This window comes from Sciurus carolinensis, chromosome 12, assembly GCF_902686445.1.
Source record: "Sciurus carolinensis chromosome 12, mSciCar1.2, whole genome shotgun sequence".
Taxonomy (NCBI): Eukaryota; Metazoa; Chordata; class Mammalia; order Rodentia; family Sciuridae; genus Sciurus; species Sciurus carolinensis.
The window spans coordinates 45,322,333-45,346,522 of record NC_062224.1 but is presented as its reverse complement, the minus strand read 5'-3'; the positions used below and the strand labels follow the sequence as shown (position 1 = coordinate 45,346,522).

The 24,190-nt window shown below is 37.3% G+C and overlaps 2 protein-coding genes across 2 annotated transcripts in view; one reads left to right on the top strand and one right to left on the bottom strand.

Moving 5' to 3' along the window:
• Positions 1 to 24,190, bottom strand: part of Arhgap12 (Rho GTPase activating protein 12) — a 118,436-nt gene that overhangs the window by 79,987 nt on the left and 14,259 nt on the right. The window contains 1 exon segment of the mRNA XM_047520630.1: positions 21,618 to 22,372. Within this exon segment, the coding sequence (XP_047376586.1) occupies positions 21,618 to 22,295 (678 nt within the window). The 5' untranslated portion in view covers positions 22,296 to 22,372.
• LOC124961876 (guanine nucleotide-binding protein G(I)/G(S)/G(O) subunit gamma-5-like) lies at positions 10,818 to 11,092 on the top strand. The gene is made up of 2 exons (XM_047520932.1): positions 10,818 to 10,978; positions 11,047 to 11,092. Exons 1-2 carry the CDS (start codon positions 10,818 to 10,820, stop codon positions 11,090 to 11,092), a joined length of 207 nt encoding a protein of 68 aa, XP_047376888.1.

The following is a 24,190-nucleotide window of genomic DNA, read 5'->3' as shown; positions in this document are numbered from 1 at the left end:
AGAAATTTCAGGCTTTCTTGGAGTATTTTACTGTGATTACACAAACCTAGACACTTCAGTGCTATACCCTGTGTGTTAGAGTTCTCAAGACAAACAGATCCAACAAAAGGACAAAGGGAGGGAGGAAGGAAAGGATGGGAGGACAGAAGGACAGAGAAAGTAATGTATACTGATTGATTTACATTTATTTTAAGGAACTGGCTCACATGATGGTAAAAGCTTGACAAATCCAAAATTTGCAGGGCAGTCAGCAGGATGAGATTCAGGGAAGATATGCAATTTGAGTCTAAAGGTTGTCAGCCAGCAGAATTCCTCCTTACCCAGAGGAGGTCAAGTTTTGTTCATCAGTGCTTTCAACTAACTGGATGAGATCCACCCACATTAGGTAGATTAATGTGATTTACTCGAAACCCATTGATTTACATGTTAATTGCATCCCAGAAACATCCAAAATAATGTACCAAACATTCTTAGCCAAGGTGACCTGAAAATTAACCATTACCAAGTTTATCTCTTGTCAACTGTAGATATCATATTAAGGCTGTTTTTTTTAAAATGGGTGTTGCTTTCACTATAGAAAAGATGATCTGCTACGTTATTTGCTGTCAAAAGGTTAATGGCCCAGGTAGACAGAATCTTTGGCATTAAGGACTTTATAATCTGAAGAAAGACATACACACATTCATTCAAAGAGAATATTATTTTGTTGATCTTATTTTAGAGCACACAGGCCTCCTGGATCTTCAAACGTCCTACGGTGAACCAGAATAAGCTTGGGAAATCTCTTCTTTGCCAGCTCACTCACTGGCCTTCATAGTAACTGGTGTCAATGACTGGACTCCTACAGAAAAGGAATCATGTAAGAAGATGCAGACTTGAAAAGTCAGAGTATTTGGCAAACTGCTACTGTGTCTCCCTAGCACTTCAGAGTATCTACCACTTTTTAAAGGAACTATTTCTCCTCAAATTTCAACAATGAAGTTTGGATGAGATCCAATCATGCCCCTAGCCATCAATGTAGGCAGATCTCAACAAAACCCAAGCCAGACTCCTTCAAGATTTTCTCAGTCACAACCAAGGGAAGAAAAAGATTCTCTAACAGACAAGCTGAGTGTGATCCTGGCAGTTGCCAGCATCTTGTCTACAGACATGTAGAAGACATATTTGGAAGAATGACAAAATCATGGAGAGAGAATCAGAGATGAGAGACTAAAGAGACTGAAAATGAATCCTGAGAGTGAATAGGACCTACTTCTAATTACTTCTAATGCCCAGATGAATAAACCCATCATCCTGTAGTTTGGTTTCAGAGGCCAATAAATTTCCTATTGTCTAAGCCAATCACAATTGTGTTTCTGGGACTTATGCCTAAGATTTCTAACTAACAAACAGGGATTAGAACAGGAGAAAAGTAAAAAATGTAAAATAAAATAAAGTCAATGCATTTAGGAAACAGGAGGTAAAAGGGCAGAGTTTAAAAGAAAGGTAAAAAAGAGACCAGCTTGTCTCAGAAAAGGAAGTGAGAGTCAAAGCAGGAATTCTGAACCTTGAAGAATAGGTAAATAAAAGAACTTTTATGTAGACTGTAACCCAGTGAAATTTTATGCTTGAATATTCACAGAGGCATTCTCTTAGAACAATAGTCCATAGCTTCCACAAAATGCTTATAAAAGTCACAACCCAATAAGGTAAGGTGGGAACTGATGGTTCAATCTATGCTAAAATAAAGGAGCTTCCTTGTTCCAGAAAGAAGCTAATTAAAATAAAGTACTTACTTTCTAATATCAGCAGTCTGCGAAAAGACCCCCAGTCATTTTAACCCTGTGTTACAGGGTTAAACCCTCGGAGAAAAAGAAGTATACTAAAGGTAGTTAAGACCACTCAACCCAAAAGGTCTCACACAACTTCGCCTTTAAGAATGACGCAAACATAATTTCTAACTGATCCAGCTTCTCTTCTAAATTTTCTTCTACTTGATCCTTTATGCCTAAATTTTCTGAAGTTTTATCATTTTTTATTCCAAAATTACTTTACCTAGACTACTCTCTTTATGACAATCTGGGTATCTCAATGCCTTGCAATTTTATTAAAATGATACGAATGTGCATTTTGAGAAAAGGCTTCACCATATTCATCAAATTCCAAGAGTCCTGTGACATTCTGAATACACAATCAAACAAATCCAACAATTATTTTTCTTTCCCGTTTTAGTTAAGTAGAAAAATTTGACAAGAAGATTACCCTAGGACGCACCAACAGAAAACAAAATCTCCTATATTATTCAGGGAAGGAAAAGCAATAACAAGCTAAATTTAAAAACTTCACAATTTTGCCTAAATGTGGCTTGCTAGTTACTTTGAGTACATGCTTAGATTATGCCTATGTATATTTACATTAACTTAAAACCCAAAACCAAATTGAAAATAACAAAAAAAAAAAAGTTTTTTTTTTTTACTCCCAGGGATTTTACTCATTAAAATATTATTGAAATAGCATTAAATTTTAATATAACCAATTCTTCACTATGATCAATTTTGCAGATTAGTACAAGTCTTTTTCTTTCCTTCTTTAGTATTTTCTAAGTGCAAATCAAAGGATAATCAAAAGAATGGAATGGAAATAAAATGCCAATCTATCCACATTAATACTAAGGTAACACTAAAGAACAATATAAAGAACTAAAGGGTCAAGGGTCAAGAACTAACAGCTACTTCATTATTCTATCTGCAGATTTCACATTAAAACATTATACACAGGCAGGCATATATTAAGTATTCACTACAAATTCATTCAATTTCATACACATCTACTCTTATACTCCTTTTTTTCCCTCTTTAGTTAAAGTAAATGCCAGTTATGATTACGAGCTTTTCGCTTATTTTCTAAAGATTAAGTCCCCAGGTACACACACAGTGATTGTTGCAAAATAGTCGATTGGTTTTTGTTTGTTACTTACTGGGAATTGAATCCAGGGCGCTTTACCACTGAGATACATTTCCCCCTTTTTAATTTTATTTTGAGACAGGGTGTTGCTGAGTTGCTGAGGCTGATCTCTGCCTCAACCTCCTGAATGGCTTAGATTACAGGCTTGAGCCATGTCCAGCAAATACTTTTGTTTTAAAGAACCAAGTACTGATAATACTAGCTAATGCATTCTGGGCACGGGGATTTAAAAACTCAGCATCTGGCAGTAATTTAGCTAGACAGCTTTCTAAAGCAAAGCCAGTGAATAGTACCTCTATCATTGCTTTAACTAATACTCTGCCAGTCACAAGATCACCTTCCTGAGTGATTTTACCAGCTCTGTGCAAATAATACATACACTACACAAAGTTTTACAAAAGCTAAGTAATCACTCCACTGTTTCCAAGACCATGAGAGGATAGGAGCTCACAAAAAGATCTATCAGCACTGAGTGACAGTTTGGATAGAGAGGACATCGCTAAGCTATAAATACACGAAGCCCATTTATACTTTTTTTTTAACTTTCATTTATTTATTTATTTTCGTTAACTTTTTTTCACAGTGATTTTTTTTAAATTCTTTTCATACACGTATACAGGGTAATAATATCTGTCTCAATCTACCATCCTTCCCATCCCCACCAGCCCCTCCTGTCCCCTCTGTACAATTCAAAGTTCCTTCATTCTTCTCTATCCACCCCCAACTATGGATCAGCATCCGCTTATCAGAGAAAATCCATTTATACTTGGTTCTAGATTCAGCACAATCTAGGAGGAAACAGATGTGGGAAAAGCTCTAACAAATTCTAAAACAAAAGCGGACTTTATACTTTATCCTGAATTAACCAGAAAATCCAGCTAATCTGAAAAACTCATATCCCTCAAGCATTCTTTTGGCTGAAATTTGATTTGTATAATAGGTATTTTTTCAGTAGTCCTTGAAATGAAACTACATACACAGAATGATCATATTTTAAATATATGAATGTTTATATGAGCACTTAAAATTTTTATTTTTAAATACAACAAACATCTATATTAACAATACATACAATTTGAAAGACTAAAAGGACATATTTAAATGACTTCAATTAGAATCAAAGCTTAAATCTGTAACAAATCAGAGACCTGGTTTTGTGAACCCATTATACTATAACAATACTTTAAAATGTCACTTGGTGAGATGTCCATAAATAAAATTTTCCAGTCGGGTATAGTGATGCTCACCTATAATGTCAGTAACTTGGGAGGCTGAGGCAAGACTGCAAGCCCAGGGCCAGCCTCAGCAACTTAGTGAAACTCTATCTCAAAATAAAAAATACAAATGCTGGGGCTGTGGCTCAATGTTTAAGGACCCTGGATTCAAGTATCAATATCCCCCAAATACTTTGACTAAACATTTCTTGATTTATGTTTATCATCATAAGCACTCATTACACTTAAAAAATAATATGATTTAAGCTTTAGTGTTTGGCCTTCTTTGTACGTGGGTGTGTGTGTGTGTCTGTGTCTGTGTGTGTACACCAGGGATTGAAACCAGAGTGTGGCTTAACCACTGAGCCACATCCCCAGCCCTTTTTACATTTTATTTAGAGACAGGGCTTCGCTAACTTGCTGAGGCTTGCAATCCTCCTGCCTCAGCCTCCAGAGCTGCTGGGATAATAAAGGAAAACAACAGAGTGCAATTGAAGCTTATTATGGGAAGACACCTCACAGAAGCCAAAAACAAATAAGCTGTTAAGAGATCAAAAATATAATAATACTAAAAAACTGTTATTAAATACTTACTATACACATCCAACTCCAGAAAGGAGGAGTAGGTATACTTTCGTCTATTGTTCTCACCAAGTTCAAGTAAAAAACGCTGGACTTAACATATGAAATAAACACGAGAATTCTCTGAAAGGCAGAGGGAAGGCAGACTGACTAGTGATCTTAGGACTCAATGGATAACATGAATATGAGTTCTGTGAATTTACTTTTTGACTTCATATATCTCAGATTTGGAGAAGACGACGTCAGCAACACAAAAACACCAATAGGAATAGACCCAAAAAGCCCCCTAAAGTCACTGTTCTACTTAGCCAAAGAATGAGAAGGGGCAGCCTAATGAATGAAAGCTTTTACCTAGAACCACTCTACTCCAGGCCAATGCGACGGAATACAACAAAGGCCTGAGTCACACCCCACCAACAAAGGCTGAGTGGGAACCTAGATTACTACACTCATTATCCTATGACAAGATACCGCCCACCACACCCCTACCAGGATAGTGTCAGAAGGAACCAGGAGAGTCATTGCCAGTGAGTGACACAACATCTCCCCCAATCCTAACCCCAACCCTAACCCTAACCCACACAGCAGGTGGTGACCATGGTAGAAGCTTAGACTTCCCCAATTGGGCAGGGAAGCACAGTCCCTCTTCTCACTGGGGTAGTGTCAAAGAAGTACTAATGAGAAGTCAGAACTATTGTCACCACCCCATCCATATATCAGTGAAAGTCATGTCACCATTTAATGAGGCACTTCAGCTCCTACCATCCAGGAACTAAGTTAGGACCAACTCACTCATCCAACAGTAAAGAGGAAACTTCCCTCTCTGCTGTCAAACAACCTAATAGTAACAAAGTTGCCACTCCCTGCCCCCCTCCAGGTTCCTCATGGAACAGCTGCTACACTATAAGGTTTAGTTTCATAACATGGTAAAAATGCCTATTTCTATTTAAACTAAATTATATCATGAACAAAAAATCTCAAAATGAATGAAAAAACAATACATGCCAATTTCAAGATGACAGATATACTAAAATCAATACATAAATTTATTTGAAAGGAACAAATAGAAAATCTCCTTAAAAAATAAGAAGTCACAGCAAAAAAAAAAAAAAAAAGGATATAATAAAGAAGAAACAAATGAAAATTTTAAGACTGAAAAAAGGTATATTTAAAAATTCAAAGGGACTGGGATGTGACTCAGTTGTAGAGTACTTACCTAGCATGTGCAAGGCCCTGGGTTCCACCCCCAGCACCACCAAAAAAATTTCACACACAAACACTCAATAAGTGGGCCTGGGCACAATGACACATGCCTGTAATTCCATCAGCTCCACAGCTGAAGCAGGAGGATTGCAAGTTTGAGGCCACCTTCAGCAACTTGGGAGGTCCTAAACAACTTAGTGAGACCCTTGTTTTAAAAAAGGGGAGAGGGGGCTGGGGATGTAGCTCAGTAGTAAGCGCCTCTGGGTTCATTTCCAAGTATCCCCAACCCCCAAATACAAAAGAAAAGGAAAAGAAAAAAGAAAGAAAATGGAATTCAGTAAAACATAAAAGAATGACCAAATTAGGTCGTTAATGTGACCATGACCAAATGAAGTATATTCCAGGAAAGCTCAATGTTCAAAATCAATTTAACCCCATTTAGGCTAAAAAAAAAAAAAAAAAATACATGATCATATCAACGGGTGCAGAAATACCATTTGACAAAATCAACATTCATTCATGATTTAAGGAAAAAAACTCTCAAAAAACAGGAAAAGGGCTGGGATTGTGACTTCATGATAAAGTGCTCCTCTTGCATCTGTGAGGTGCTTGGTTCGATCCTCAGCACCACATAAAAATAAATAAATAAAATAAAGGTATTGTGTCCATCTATAACTAGAAAAAAAATACATATTATATATTTTAAAAACACAGGAATAGAGGAATACTTCCTCAACTTCAGGAAGGGGATCTACAAAAAATATACATAAAAGGATATTTAATGGTGAAAGACAATGTTTTCCCATTAAACCAGGAACTAAACAAGGATGTGTGTTCACACTTTCCTATTACCTGGTGCTGAATGCTCCAGCAAGTGCAATAAAGAAAAAAGAAAAAGGAAATACACAGCATACAGAACAAAAAGAAACAAACAATGCTATCCCTATTTGTAGGCGACATCACTGTCTACAAGGAAAATCACCAAGAATTAAAATGAAAACAAAGCAAAACTCCCCTGAAATCAATAAATTGAGTTTGGTCAGGTAATAGGATACAAAATAAAAACCAACTGCAGAACTTCCAATTTGAGCTCTGACATGCAGAAAGCTTGGAAATCATCAACATTCTAATATGAAGACAAAAGCTGAACAAACTAAAAATCAATGATTTATGGATCCATCAGAGAACCAAGGTCTCATGGCAAAACATTATCCCAAAATTTTAAAAGTGGGGCAAATTCTGTCACAGAGATTCACCCATCTGAAGCAGAAACGACTAGAGCTAACAAACTAGTAAGAACATTTAAATAGTAATTTTGATTAACTCTGGAGACTGAATAGAGACTAGGGTAAGACTAACTAACTAACTTCTGAGAACCATCTGAAGAGGGACCCTACATTTTCTGGACTTTGTTTCCAAAACACCCCTGATTCTTTCCATAAAGAGCCAAGAAAGCTACTCCTACAGCTCTAACAGACAGAAGGAAAAGTAATCAAGTGAAAAAAAGCTCAGAGTTCTCACAACAAAGACCTGCTTTCCACACTGTAAGACCTTACCAAAGCCTTACCCACCTAGAGAAAGGGTATTTCCCAGACTGTAGTCCTCTCTAGCCTTCCTCTCTCCAGAATGGAAAGGGGAGGAAAGAAGCATTGTGAAGTTCACAGTCTAAGGACACACTAAAAGACTTGAAATTTAATCACAGACAGAACACTATCCCTCCCCCACACTTCTTTACCATCACACCAACAGGGCTTTCGGGTAACAACAGTCAATTACAGGGGAAAGATCTCCAAGAAACACGTAAGAAGAAAGAGCTCTTTGAGAAGCCCCAAAATAGAGACAAAAACACAGTTACTTAAGGAATATTTAAAGTCTCTGGTATCTGCAACTACGGCAAACGTTAAACACAATCCAATCTTTAGCCAGATTAACCTGACATCTCACATGAAAGGTCTATTTAATTCAATTCGTATTACCTGATAAAACACATCTGGCTTTCAACCACAAATACGAGGCATGTCAAAAGGTAGGAAAATAATTGAAGGAACAAAGCAAGTATCAGATTCAAACTGGATACAGAATAGATACTGGAATTATCAGATAGGGAATTTTAAATAACTTATTAATAAGTTAAGTTTAGGGCTGGGGATGTGGCTCAGTTGGTCGATTGCCTGCCTCCTAAGCACAAGGCCCTGGGTTCAACCCCCATCACTGCAAAAAAAAAAAAAAAAAAAAAAGTCAAGTTATAAAGGAAAAAGGATACAATATACAAAAACAAATGAAGAATTTAAGCAGAGAATTTTTTTTTAATTCCAAGAATCAAACTACATGCCAGAAATGAAAACACTGTAACGGAAACAGAAAATTTCTTTGATGCTATGAGCAATAGACTGGACATGGTGGAGAATCAGTGAGCCTGATGATATGCCAGTTCAAACTTTCCAAACTGAAAGCAGGATAAACACCCCACCCCAAACTATACATCACCATCAGCACAAAAAACACTTGAACTGCAGAAAACCAAAGATGAAACAAGATTCTGAAGAAGTAGGAAGGGTGGGCCATCTTTACAGAGGAATGAGGATGAGAATTTAAACAACCTTCTCATCAGAAACCAAGCAAAGAGAAAGGAGGAAAATAGAAAAGGTGTGTTGAAAGAAAAAAATCACCAACTAGAATTTTATATTTACAAAAATTATGCATTCGAATGAGTTGGACGAACAAAACTGAGGGAATTCAGTGCTACCAGACCAGACCTTCCCTGCAAGAAATGTTAATATTGTTAAGGTGGAGCTGAGATTACAGCTTAGTGGTAGGACACTTGCCTAACATGCAAAAGACCCTAGGTTCAATCACTTGGAATGTAAAAATTTAAAAACTGCTAAGGTGACCTTACTCCCCAAATTGATCTACATACTTAAAACAATACCTAACACAATTCCAGCTGGTTTCTTTGTAGAAATCAAAAAGTTAATTCTAAAATTCATATGGAATTCAAAGGACCTAGAATAAATAAAAATACTTTTGAAAAAGAATAAAATACAGCCAGATATGGTGGTGCATGCTTGTAATCCCAATGGCTCAGAACGCTGAGGTAGGAGAATCAGGAGTCAAAGCCAGCCTTAGCAACTTAGCAAGGAGCTAAGCAACTCTGTGAGACCCTGTCTCTAAATAAAATACAAAACTGGGCCAGGGATGTGGCTCAGTGGGTTAAGTGCCTCTGTGTTCAGTCCCTGGTAGAGAATAAAAACAAAGATAAAACAAAACAAAACAAAAGAATAAAATAGGACTAATACTTTATACTTTTAAAACTTACTTCAAAACAAAAGTAATCAATTTTTCACTGGACTACAACAAGAGTCCAAATATAAACCAGAAATAAACTAATGCATCTATCATCAACTAATTTTCAACAGGGTGTCACCATCATTCAAGAAAGTAAGTCTTTTCAACAAATGGTGCTGGACTAATTGGAGAGCCACAAACACATACACACAAATTGGATGCTCATTTCACACTACACAACATCGCTAATTCAAAATGGATCAAAAACCTAAATGAAAACTACAAAACTGAGAGGAAAAAGGAGTAGATCTTCATAATCTGAGATTTAGCAATAGATTCTTAGATATAACACCAAAAGCATGAGCAACAGAAGAAAAAAACTGAAGCTCATCAAAATTAAGAACTTTTGTGATTAAAAGGAAATTCTCAAGATAATTAAATACAAGGGGCATATAAAAGGATAAGAGGGGTGGGAGGGGTGGGGGGAGAAAAAAAAAAAACAAAATGAATCAAAAACTATTACCCTAGGTAAATCTATGATTACACAAATGGTATGCCTCTACTTCATGTACAGAGAAACAAGATGTATCCCATTTGTTTACAATAAAAATGAATTTAAAAAAAGGGGGGAAATGTTTGCAAATCACATATTCAATAAAGGACCTCCATCTAAACTATATAAACAACCCTTACAACTCAATAAAAATATGACCCAACTGAAAATGGGCCAAGGATTCGAATAGACACTTCCCAAGAAAGGTATAAAAATGTTGGGGGCTATGCCATGCCAACTCACCACAGATGGTGCCTGGCAGCCAGCCAGAAGCTGTTTTGATCACATTGGAGGTACAGGAGCACAGGTGTTCTCCAGTGCTCCTGCTTGCGCCTGCTCGTGATTAGGCAGCTGGCTCCTCACCTGATCTCAACTGGCGTGGCTCCGCCCTCCGCCTCTTGGAGGGAATATAAGCAGACAGTAGGTAGAAGTAAGGAGCAGCAGCAGGCAGAGAAAAGTGGCAAGAAGTAAGGCGCAACAGTTAGAGCAGCAGCTAGCAGAAAGAAGCGGAGTAGAAGCCACTAGCAGAAAGGAAGAAGAGGCAGCAAGTAGATAGAAAGCACCTCAGATAGACACACCCTTAGTTCACTGGATGCAGGACGCACCTTTAAGAAGCAGCAGCAGAACTAAGAAGAAATAGATCTCTGATAAGCATAGAAGCCTCTCTTTCTCTAAAACTTTCCCTTTAAGCAAAGTTTCTCTTCCTCTAAGCAATTCTCTTCCTTTAAGCAAAGTTATTCTTCCTCTAAACAAAGCCTATCTTTCTCTCAGAGTCTCTCTTCCTCTATAAATTAGTGAATATAGGAAAAATAGTTTATTTCCAGGCCCCTCCGATAAATACCTGCGCAATTGTTGCCGAGGACAGTGACATAAAAATATCCAACGCAAATATAAAAAGATGTTCAACATTATTAACCATTAAAGAAACGTGAATCAAAACTTCAATGAGGAGTTCCCTGGCCCAGCCTACCCTGGCCCAGCCTACCCACAAACTGCTGACCCTCTGACTGATGAGTCGCCCGACCCTCCAATTCGTCATGTCTGGCTCCTCCAGCGTCCCAGCTGTGAAGAAGGTGGTTCAGCAGCTCTGGCTGGAGGCCTGGCTCAACTGTGTGAAGGTTTCCCAGGCAGCTTCAGACTGGAAACAATTCTGTCTGCAGAATGCTCAACATGATCCCCTGTTGACTGGACTATCTTCAGGTACAAATCCTTTTTTTTTTTTTTTTTTTTTTGTGGTGCTGGGGATTGAACCCAGGGCCTTGTGCATGCGACAAATCCTTTCAGACCCCAGAAAGTCTGTTCCTTTTGGTAGTCAAATGAATCTTACTGAGATTTCCCAAACCACTGCTGAAGAACCAGTCAATATTCAAGAGAGCTAAATTTGAAGCCTATACAAAAAGCTTCCCTATAACACATGTGCCATGATATAATCTTCTACTTTTGTCAGTCCTTAACATCTACCTCTCTGAATTTTCATGAATTTCTACTTCACAAGGGTATTTATTTTAAATACACTGGCAGCAACATACAATGAAATACTTAAAATAAAACAAAAACCTTCAATGAAGGGGTGGGGTTTAGCCCAGTAGGAGAGCAATTGCCAAGCATGTGCAAGGCCCTGGATACAATCCCCAGCAATGCAAAAGAAAAAGAAGGGAAAAAAATACTGTTACACAACCACAACCGAGAAACACATGGAGATAACTGAAGACAAAATAGATAGTAGAAAAATATCAAAAGTGAGGAGGAGTGAGTCAGAGAATGGTAATATTTGCAATTAGTCTTGTTGTACTACCTCATTATTAGGTTCTACTCGTGTATTTTTATAGACAAGGACTAAACAATATTTTTTAGATGGAATGATGAGTGACATAAAAGAAGGGAGGGTTCTTGTCTGTTAGCTTTACCTTGAGTGCAAGCTCTAAATCATATTCATTAGGATTGCTCTTGTATTCTTTCCATGTATGATACAATATAATTTATCCTCAATCAGGAGAAGTTTCCAGAAACAAAAATATAATTGCTTATTTCTCATGACAGTACAGTACCCAAATGAAGGTAGTATTAATGAACAAATAAATTCAAAAGAATATTAAAAATAAATAAATAAATAAATAAACCCTGCAATGAGGTATCATTTCGCACTCTCTAAGATAACTAAAATAAAAAAGACTGATAATAAGTACTGCTGGTGGGACCATAAAACCATATTATCACTCTAGAAAACAGTGGCAGCTCCTCAAACAGTTAAACTTAAACAGTTAAAAACAAACAGTTAAACCTAAACAGTTAAAACTGGCAGCTCCTCAAACAGTTAAACCTAAGTTTACCCTATGACCCAATAATTTCACTCCCAGAAATCTACCTAAGAAAAACAAAGTACATAATCCACACAAAAACTTATACACAAAACGTTGAGAGTAATATTATCCATACTAACCAAAAGGTAGAAACAACCAATATGTCCAAAAAGGGATGATGGATGGATAAACAACAGAATATATTAGTTCATCATAAAAAGGAAGTACCTGTTACAACATGGATGAACCCTGAATGTTAGGCTAGTGAAAGTCAATCACAGAAGATCATATAATATGATTCCAAAGAAATGGAAGGTTCAGAATAGGAAAATTTATGGAGGCAGAGTAGGATTAAAGGTTGCTCAGAGCTAGGGAAGGTAAAGGGGATGCTGATGGGATAAAGTGTACATAAAACTACAAATTTCTGATGAAAGAAACTAAGACCTAGTCCCTGTCCGTGGATTAGAAGATTCAATAGTGTAAAAGAAGTCAATTCTTCCCAATTTCATCTACCGGTTCAACCCAATTCCAATCAAAATCACAACAAACTATTCTGTAGAGATGGACAAACTGAATCTAAACTAAATAAAGACAAAACACCTAGAATAGACAGCACAATACTGAAACACAAAGTTGAAAGCTACATACTATCTAGTTTCAACACTTTAAATAAAGGTACATTAATCCAGAGAGCACAGTACAAGCAAAAGAATGACAGAATGACATACAGAACAGCAGAAAAGAGAAGAGAGCCCAGGAAGCACCACACAAATATAGTCCACTGAACTTTAATCCCCTCTGCCCAGGGCCTCAGGCATGCTAGACAAGAATTCTACCATGAAGCAAACCTCCCAGCCCTCAAATGATCCTTTAAGAGATGAACAAAACTAACTCAAGGAGGAAAGTTTTGGCAACAAATGGTGATGGAATAACTGTGTATACATACATACATACATAAAGAAAAACAAAACAATGAACCTAACAAAGACTTTTTTACATAAATTACCTCAAAATGGATCACAGACCTAAGTGTAAAATACAAGACCAAAAATTATAGGAAAATTCTAGATGACCTTAGATTTGGCAATGAGTTTTTAGATATAACAACAAAAACATGATCCATAAGAGAAACTACTGTGTTGGATTTTATTAAAATTAGAAACTTCTCTTCAAAGACACTGCTTTTTTTTGTACCTAGGATTGAACTCAGGGGCACTCAACCACTGAGCCACAGGTCTAACCCTATTTTGGATTTTATTTACATGCAGGGTCTCACTGAGTTGCTTAGAACCTCACTGTTGCTGAGGCTGGCTTTGAACTTGCGATCCTCCTGCCTCAGCCTCTCGAGCTACTGGAATTACAGATATGTGCCCAGCAAAAGACACTGTTAAAAGAATGATAAAACAAGTCACACACTGGGAAACAATATTTGTAAAACGCATAGCTGATAAAGGATTTGTATCCAAAACATAGAAGGAACTCATACAACAGGAAGAACCAGATGTGGTGGCACACACCTGTTAAGCACAGTGACTTGGCAGGCTGAGACAGGAGAAGAACAAGTTTGAAAACAGTCTCAGCAACTTAGGAAAACCCTATCTCAGAAAATTGACGGGATGCGATGGTAGATGCCTTTAATACCAGCAGCCTGGGAGGCTGAGGCAGGAGGATCATGAGTTCAAACCCAGCCTCAGCAACTCAGTAAGGCCCTAAGCAATTCTGCAAGACCCTGTCTCTAAATAAAATATAAAAAGGCATGGAGATGTGGCATTAAACGCCCCTGGGTTAAATCCCAGGTACCAAAAATAAACAGATATATACATACATACATACATACATACATAGGGCTGGGCATATCATAAGAAAAAAAAATTTAAACCAGTCCATTAAAACTTAGCAAAATAGGGCTGGGGCTATAGCTCAGTTGGTAGAGTGCTTGCCTTGCAAGCACAACGCCCTGAGTTCAATCCCCAGCACGGCAAAAAAAAAAAAAAAAAAAAAAAAACTAAGCAAAATAATAAATGGAGACCAGTAAAGTAGAGGGAAGGGAACAGAAGGAGGGAGGAGGAGGATAATACAAAGTCCTGGGAACTGAAGTAGAACAAATTACACTCCATGCATGTAGAGTTAAGTCAAATCGAACCCTAACATTATGTGTAACCATAATGCACTAATAAAAACAATAAAAATGAAAAAAAAACTGAGCAAAAGATGTCAAGAAACACTTCACCAAAGAAAACTGATAGCAAATAAGCATATAAAAAGAAGCTGTAACATCATTTCTCATTAGGGAATTTGAATTAAAACATAAATATAGTACAAACCTATTCAAACTGCTAAAATCTAAACAACTGCCAATATTAAAAGCTGGTAAAGATACAGAGTAATAGATATTCTCCATCCTTGCTAATGCAAATACAAAAGAGTAAAGTCACTTTGTAAGACAGGTGTGCAGTCTCTTAGAAAGCTAAATAGTTTTCCCATACTGTCTAGGAAACATGCTCATAGATTATCTAGCTAACTGATCTGAAAGTCACATCCATGCAAAAACCTACATATGCCAGATGTGAAGACATACACCTATAATACAGTTACTCAGAAGGCTAAGGCAATAGAATTGCAAGTTTTAAAGCCTTAGTGAGACCCTGTCTCAAAATAAAAGGTAAAAGGGGTAGAATGCCTATGGGTTCAATCATCAGTACACTACACAGAGAAAAAGAAAAGGAAAAAAAAAGAACTTACACATGAATTTTTAGAGCACGCCTATTCAAAATTGACAAAAGGAGGATGATCCTGAAAATTAAAAACAAAAGAACTGCACTAAGCATTATGTTCTTTGGAATAAAGTTATATTTCTCCTTTTTTTTTGCAGTGCTGGGGACTGCAACCCTTGTGTTTGCAGGAAAGGCACTCTACCAACTATGTCCACAGCCCTAAAGCTGTACCTCACTGGAGTACAATTAACAGGTTCTGATATGTACACCAGAGGCCCTAGGAGAGTACTCCTTCTATGTCTCTTCTAGCTTCTGCTGGCTACTGGCATTCTTTGGCTTGTAGACACATCACTCTAGTCTTCAAGGAAAATACCTTCAAATATCTCCCTGCTGCATCTTCATATCACCTTCTCTGGGTGTGATGACATTTAGTGACTACATGTAAGTGCCCAGAATAATCTCTTCATCTTAAGATTCTTCACTTAATCACACTTGCAAAGACCTCTTTTCCAAACGAGGTAACATTCATAGGTTCCAAGTAGCAGAATCTCATATTTGGGGTGGATGTAAATCAGGATACTACAATTGCTAAAACAATTATGAAAAGGAATAGTGGTAGAAATCAGTATACCCAATTTCAAGACTTACTATATATACTGTAATTAAGGCTATATGGGATTAGCTCACCTCATAACCTCCTTCATCAGCCTTTAGATCAGCCTATTTGTTCTAGTCCTTTTTCCAATAATTGTTCTCATTATTATAAAGGACTTGGAAGAATGAAGCCAAACCACAGGAACCAAAAATAGATTCATACAAATATGCCCACATGACTTTTTATGAGGGGTCAGGGGTACTGGGGATTGAACCTATGGGTGCTTTACCAATAAGCTACATCCCCAGTTCTCTTTATTTGGGAGACTGTGTCTCACTCACTTGCCCAGGCTGGCCTTGGAACCTGCAATCCTACTACCTCAGTTTCCTGAGTCACTTATAGGCATGCACCACCAGGTATGGCAGCCCACTTGATTTCTGACGAAAATAGAAAACAATTTGTTGAAGGAAAAACCACTTTTTCAACAAATGCTATTGTAATAACTAGGTATCCATAAGACAAAACAAAAGAACTGGGATCTAAATCTCAAATCTTATACAAAAAATAAAATTGGAATAGATCACACATTCAAATGTAAACAATAAACTATAAACTTTTAAGGGAACAAAACATAGAAGGAAACAAGATTTAGAAGCCAGGACTTCTGTGATAGTTCGTTTTGTGTCAATTTGGAGGGGACCATATATTTGGTCAAGGGTTATTCTGGATGTTTCTCTGTTGATATTTAGAAAAGATTAACATTTTAAAAGGGGAATTTTTAGCAAAGCAGGTCGATCCCCATAATGGAGGCAGACCTCACCCAGTGAGAAAAAGGCATGAACAGAACAAAAGACTGACCTCCTCAAAAATCAAAGGGAAATTATGCCAGCAGATGGCCTTTGGAATTTAAGTACAACATCAGTTCTTCCCTGGGTCCCAGCCTGCTGATCCACTCCATGAATTCTGAACTTGTAAGTCTCCATACTTACAGGAACCAAATGCTTAAATTAATTCATTCTCCCCCACTAGATATAAATACATATATGAATATGTACACAACACATCCCATTGGTTCTGATCTCTAGAAAAGCCTACACCAGCTACCCAAGGAGTTCATAGACATGAAATAAAAGCATGAGTAATAAAAAAAAAAATTAATAAATTGGAATTCATCAAAATAAAAAACTTATGCTCTGCAAAAGACCCTCCTGAGGATGAAAAGACAAACTATACTCTGGGAGAAAATATCTGCAAATCATTTTATCTGACAAATGATTACTGTTCAGACCATATAAAGAGCTAAAACCACCACAGCAAAAACCAAACAATCCAATTAGAAAACTGACAAAAAACATGAAAAACCTTTCAATAAAGAGGATACATTATTTATGGCAAATACACACACATAAAAAGATTTCTGAAGCGGAGGGACTCAACAGCAGAGCACGTGCTTGGCATGCATAGAGCTTTGAGCTCAACGTCCAGCACCAAAAAAGAAAAAAAAAAAAAAAAAGTTCCACATCAATAGACATTAGGGAAGTGTAAATTAAAATCACAATGAGATATCACTACACACCTGTCAGAATGGGTTAGGAAAAAAAGTGACATTGCCAAATACTAGCGAGCATGGAGACAAACTAGATCCCTGCTGCTGAGATAACATGGTAGAGACACTCTGCAAAAAAGTATGGCAGGTTCCTAAAACACTACACACACAAGCTGGGCATGGTGGTGCAGCCCTGTAATCCCAGCAACTGGGGAGGCTAAGGCGGGAGGATCATAAGTTTGAGGTAGCCTCAGCAACTTAGCAAAACCCTGTCTCAAAATGAAAAAAGGGTTGGGGATGCAATTCAGTGGTTAACCCCTAGGTTCAATCCCCTGTACAAATTAATTAATTAATTAATTAAGAATAAAAACATGAAACTACTATACAAATATATTCACCAGCATTTATCCCAGAGAAATAAATAGTTATCTTCACACACCAACCTGTACAAAAATGTTTAGAACAGTTTTGTTTATGAAACCAAAAACTGGAAAAAAGAAACCCTAGATATTCTTAAATGGGTAAATAGTTGAACAAACTATGGTATATTCGTACCACAGGAGACTACTCAGCAATAAAAAGAATGAAAGTTGATACACATACAAACCTGGATCAATCTCCAGAGAATTACAGTGAAAAACAAAGCCAAGTCACAAAGGCTAAATCACATATGATTCCATTTTTTGAAATGACAGAAGTATTGAAATGGTCAACAAATTAGTAGCAGACAGAGTAAAAAAAAACATGAGTTGGGCTGGGTAGGCTGAGGAAAGAGGTTGATTACAGAGTACATATTACATAAGTAAAATATTCATCAAATCATACATGTGAGATTAGTACAATTTACATACTTGATTATATGCAGTACCTAAAAAAAAAAACTATTAAAATTGCCACTTGGCTATTAATCTTTTAACTGTGATAATGAAATTAATTATATAAAATTTGTTTATACTATCTATACAATTATCAACAGTGAAATCATGACCGCCTGTAGCTGAAGCAATCTGGGCGGCACGGTGGAGCCAGAAGACATGCTAGAAAGAGTAATGGAATAGTGGGAAATGTGGACATGCAAAGAAGCAAACACACAGAACTATTCTCAGAAGTTGCCAAAAAAAGAAAAAGGCAATATAATGATGCTCAACAGAAGGTAGAGATGAAGAAGGGCTTTATTAAGATGGAAAATAGGATAGTAGATTTAAATACCGATGGAAAAGTCTTCACAAACACTGAGTCTAGAGCTGTATGGGGTGTAATACTATGAAAAGTACAAAGAAAATATGAAGATATGGTCCTTTGATAAGACGCAGTGAAATGATTACAGATAAAAAGGTGAAAATCCTTTAAAAAATGACAACACACCAGGCAGAGGGGTACAAGCCTATAATACCAGCGGCTCAGGAGGCTGAGGCAGGAAGAATTCAAAGCCAACCTCAGCAACTTAGGGAAGTCCTAAGTAACTTAGCAAGACCCTCTCTCAAAAATAAAAAATAAAAAGGGCTGTGACTGTAGCTCAGTGGTTATGCGACCCTGAACTCAATGCCGGGTACCAAAAAAGAGGGACAAGAAAAAGGAAGAAAGAAAGAAAATAACAATAATGACAACTATATTCAGAATGGCAGGTATATTTTATCGAATACTTATTGTGGTAGGCAGTTCTTAAGGTGACCCCCCAATGATGTTTGAATCCTGGTATTAACATTCCTGTAAGTCTCCCCCCACAGAGGAGGAGGCTGAAACACATAACCAATAGGATATGACGGCAAGATTTCCAAGATGAGGACCTAAGAGAAAGCACAGCTTCTGCCAGGTTCTCTCTCCTTGACTGCTTCTTCTGGGTAAAGTCAGTCACAACACTAGAGCAGACATGAAGAGGCATACCCAGAACCATGGGACTGAACCATCTTCAGAAGCAGCTTCCCCAGCCCAGCCAAGCCTGTATAACATGAGAGCAACCCCATGAGAGACCCCAAGCCTTTGGAACCACCCAGCTAAGCTGCTGATTTACTGCTCCACAGAAACTGACATAATGAAAGTTTACTGTGTTAAGTCACTATCTTTGGGGGTAGTTTATTAAGCATCAATAGATACCGAATGTATTTACTATGTACTCAACAACCCTGTGATACCCATTGTAAGATGATGCTAATTGTCACACACAGGTTAAGTAACTTTTCCCTGAGTTGGGGTGAAAATCAGTGGCAGAATGCTGGCCTCACGTGAGCGACACCCTGAATTCCACACCTAACACCACAAAGAAAAAGAATAGTAATTTCCCCTGATTAACACATGGTTGGCAAGTAACGTGGAACCAGATTCAAATCTAAGGCCAACACTATTAACTACTATGCAAAATGTGCTCACCAAAGCTAAAGAAGTTCTGATATCACAGCTTTTATTGTTTGCTGTGAAGTAGAAGGCAAGGTTATCTAGTAAGAGAAAGGAAAAAGAAAGTGAATCAGTGAAATGAAGAAAATGGAAAAGGTTTCAAACAATTGTCTCCGAGTTAGGAACAAGGCTGGCCAGAGAAATCTAGTAGTATTTCTAAACAGTGCTGTGGCTGAGGAGAGATTGGGAACCATGAATTTCCAGAGAGTGAACTTAAGATGACCACAATAAAGAGAACACAGGATTGTTCATGCACATAAATATAATGGACAAACTATGCTGATAGCTGGGTGGAAAAGAAAACATGTCTCTCCCAAAGTCCATTAGCTTGATAAGGAGCTAGCAAAGAAAAATGTCAGGAAACACTATATATTCTATGTCAGAATGTCACATGATGACTGAAGAAAAGTCTACTGAGACCAACAATGATAAACTGAACTCAAACACCAGAAATTTTTCTAGAGAATCTTCCCTTTTCCTATTACAAAACTTAAAACCCACGGAAAGAATGTACTTCCATGACAATGAGACAACAACTAAAAGCAACCTCCTAATTATACACTGACTTAACTTGATGAATCCCCTTACAACTGAGTTTCATCCCTAAAACTTAATACTTTTAAAATTTACTTAAAATTAGACTCTCCCAAATGCACCCAAGTTTCAATTTCATCCATACTTGGGAGTGACGAAGTACTGCAGATTGAACATCCTTCCAAGTGTGGTGGTGTACAACTGCAAGCCCAGCTACTTGGCAAGCTGAGGCAGCAAGATCACAAGTTCAAGGTCAGTCTGCCTAACTAAACAAGACCTTGTGTCAAAACAGAAATAAAAAGGGCCAGGGATGTAGCCGGTTGGCAGAGCACTTGCAACCAGATTAATCTGCAGATTAATGAATTCCATTCCTTTTTATTTTTTTAAATGTTGCGATAAGACCTTGCTCAGTTGCTGAGACTGGCCTCCAGTCTGTGATCTTCTTGCCTCAACCTCCCAATTAGCTGAGATTACAGGTATGTGCCACCGCTCCCGGCCATACATATGCTTTTATTTTCTTGGCAGTGCTGGAGATTGAACATGCTGAACAAGTACTCTACCACTAAGCCACACCCCCAGTTCCATGCATATGCTTTCACATCACAAGAGAAATAAACTGGCACAGACCTAACTGCAAAACAAAATTAGGTATGAGAGGGAAAAAATTAAAAACTCAACACACGAGCACGTGAAATTTTTTGTAGGCTAAAATTCAGTGCAATCAAGTGAGGATATTTAGACACTTAAGTCACAAAAGTACATTAGTGGAAGTAAAAATTTGTGGGCTCTACAGTTTTCGATATTCAAGGATTGTAAACAAGTTGCAATGGGCAACAGTTAGTGGTTAATACTCCAGTGACTTTTCTTCATGTATCTACTATTGCCTGAAGATTTAGTAGAAACAAGTCAAAATGTGCACAGCTACAAAACAGTAAAACTTTTTCTATTCAAAGATATATCAAGAAAGGCATGGTGGCACATGCCTATAATCCCAGCAACTCAGAAAGTAGAGGCTAGAGAATCACAAGTTCAAAGCCAGCCTCCTCATCTTAGTGGGTCCTAAGCAACTTAGTGAGACCCTGTCTCAAAATTAAAAACAGAAAGGGCAGGGAATGCAGCTCAGTGGTTAAGAATCTCTGGTTTCAAATGCCAATAACAAAAACAAACAAAAATTAAAAAAAAAAAAAAAACAAAAAAGGAAAGAAACATCCTTCCAAGTGTGGTGGTGTACGACTACAAGCCCAGCTACTTGGCAAGCTGAGGCAGCAAGAAGATCACAAGTTTAAGGTCAGTCTGCCTAACTAAACAAGATCTTGTCTCAAAACAGAAATAAAAAGGGCCAGGGATGTAGCTGGTTGGCAGAACACTTGCATAGAATATGTGAAGTCCTGGGTTTCATCTCCAGATACTACAAGAAAAAGGTAAAAATAAAAATCATCACTGGGTGAAACAAGTAAATCTCTTCTGCCTTATGCATAACCAATAAAAAGGAAAAAAAAAAAAACTTTCCCAAATTTAAAGTAGTTCTAGTTCTGAAAGCAAAGAATTATGAAAATCATAAAGTGGCCCTTCATGAACTGCACAAGTTATTTTACATATTTTCTAACTCTATATCAGGACAGAATCCATGTATTCTCAAAATACAAAGGAAAACAAACAAGTCCTAAATCTTACACACAGACTTTAAATAAAAGAAAAAGCAAAATTAAGTTTTAATTAAAGTGGGACACGTTTCACCATTCCATTCTAAATCTTACCCTTATCTGTTCAGTGGAGCTGCTGCTAAGCTCATCTCCAGATTCAGAATCTTGATGGATTCTTTCCGAGCCTTCTCCTGCTGAATCACAAGACTGTTCCTGGGAAAAGCTAGTTTTCTCAATGTCCAAGAACTCCGGACCAGGAAAGTGACCAAATAAGCGTGTCCTGTTCTGGCTACAAACTTTAGGAGAATGTGAGTCATTGTTAAATTTTCCATTATTATGTGTCAGGTCCAGGCTTAGATTGAGAGTTTGACCTGGATTAAAATTGGGTCCAAAATTCTGATTGGCATCACGAATAAGACCTGTTCCTTGAACAGACGATGATGGCTTTCCAAAACTTGAAAGCTCAGGCAATTTGTTCACATTTTCTGTCGATCTCTGAAGGTGTAGATTCTGCATCACTTTCATAGAATTATTTGGCAGTCCAACTGCCTGCTTAACAGGTGGCATTAGAGCTTTGCGGGTGACCTCCTTAACATATTGGGCTGGCACATAAAAGGCTTTGGAATTCTCATCTGGTTTAACTTGCCACCAGTCATCATTGGTCTTTTTCACCAAGATGTACCGCTCCCCTTGTTTTATCACAATCTTTCTGTCCTTGGCTTCATATTCATAGTCATATTCCACTTCAATATACACTTGTCCTGGAACCATCTTCCCACTTCTGTCAGCCATTTTTATTCAATATTATTCACCTCTCAAATAGGAGAGCATGCCACATTATGGCTTTAGAACTTGCTGCATTAATATAGCTATATTATTTAAATGGAAGAAGAGAAGAAAAAATTTAATGTAATCTGGATTTGCTATTTGTTCACAAACATCATATAATGCAGGCCAACTGAAAGAACATTACCTTCAAATCTCAAACCCCCAGAAAAGAAACGATACATAATATGTATTATCCTGCATTTTAAAAATACTTTCATATGAATTATAATATAAATTTTTGACTAATTCATGACCCAAACTAAAACTAGTGACTCTGGAACAGTGAACATACTAACCAGTCCAATATAACACTAACAAAAGTCAGAGTTGGAAAGAACCTTCCTCATTTTCATGGCTACCTCAAACCTTCTTCGCTTTCCTAGAAACACTCGCTAATTAATAGTAATTAATATGTTTCAGGCACCTGTCAATGGCCAGGCACTGAGCTAGGTTTACTATAGACAACACCTAAGACACTTTTTGAATGTGGAACTGGACTTCAACAATCCCCCACATTAATATTTTACTTATTTTTCAGAATTGTTAGGAACATTATTAGTTTTAAGTTACCCAATTAAAAACTGTATGTTCCTAAAACAAAAAGTTTTAAAAGAACAGTACTGCTATTACTAGGCAAAACGTACACAACAGACAACCAAAAGAAACTGCCAGTTTACTTGATTTCTCTCTTACCTCTACTCATTAGGGCCACAATCCATTTTAGACTGAATCTCACAAATTATTAACAGATAACCAGTCTTCTTATTTGTAAATGTTAAAAAATCTTCTTGCTCTTTTAATTCAAAGTCTATTAGGAATGGCACTGTGGGTACACAGTATTACACACCTGTAATCCCAGCTACTTGAGCAGCTGAAGCAGGAGGATGAAAAATTTGAGGCCAGCCTGGGCAACTTGGTGAGACCCTGTCTCAAAATATGTAGTTCAGTGGTAGAGTGCTTCCTAACATGCATGTGACCCTGGGTTTAATAGCTGGTGCCATAAAAAGAGAAAAAAGAAAAAAATAGCCATGAACCAGCTTGAGAAATGTAGCATTCACTTTTATTTCCATACCAATTCCAAAATATTTTGGTATCTCATAGAACCATACGTCTCAAGGTTCAAAATCAGCATAGCATTTCAATATTGCTACAACTTGAGTATGTCAAACCCCAACTCTTATGGGATGAACTGTGTCCTCCAAAAAGATACATTCAAATTCTAACCCCAGGAACTGAAAATGTAATTGTATTTGGAAATAGGAGATCTGCAGACATAAAAAGTTCGTATGTGGTCATACTTGATTAAGGTGGGCCCCAAAACACAATAACTGTATCTTTATAAGGAAAAGGAGATTTGCAGGTAGAGAAAAGATAGAAGACCAAGTGAAAACAGAGGAAGAAATGAGTGAAAACTAGGAACCACTGTAAGGGGTGAGGAGGTCTTTGGAGGGCATACACTCTGCCAACACTGATTTCTGAACTTCAATCCTCTGGATCTTTGAGAGAATCATTTCTGCTATGTTAAGTGACCCTGTTTGCAGTACAAATGGAGCATACCTAATCCCAAAATCCGAAACTTCCTGAGCACCAACACAAAGAAAAAAATGGAAAAACCCACACCTGTCCTCATGTGATAGATCACAGTCAACCTACTGGTATATTGAAAATGTCATATGAAATTACTGTCAGTCTATGTGTGTAAGTGTACCTGAAACATAAATGATTTTCATATTTAGACTTGGGTCTCATCTCCAAGATATTATATAAATGCAAATATTCCAAAATAAAAAAAGTCCAAAATCTGATACATTTCTGATTCATTTCAAATAAGGAATATTCAACCTTTTTTTTTTTTACAT

Excerpts from the sequence above, each read along its gene's own strand:
- LOC124961876 (XM_047520932.1), top strand. The coding sequence starts at position 10,818 with ATGTCTGGCTCCTCCAGCGTCCCAGCTGTGAAGAAGGTGGTTCAGCAG. Across the intron at positions 10,979-11,046 it reads CTGTTGACTGGACTATCTTC|TGCGACAAATCCTTTCAGAC; the intron begins AGGTACAAATCC and ends GGGCCTTGTGCA.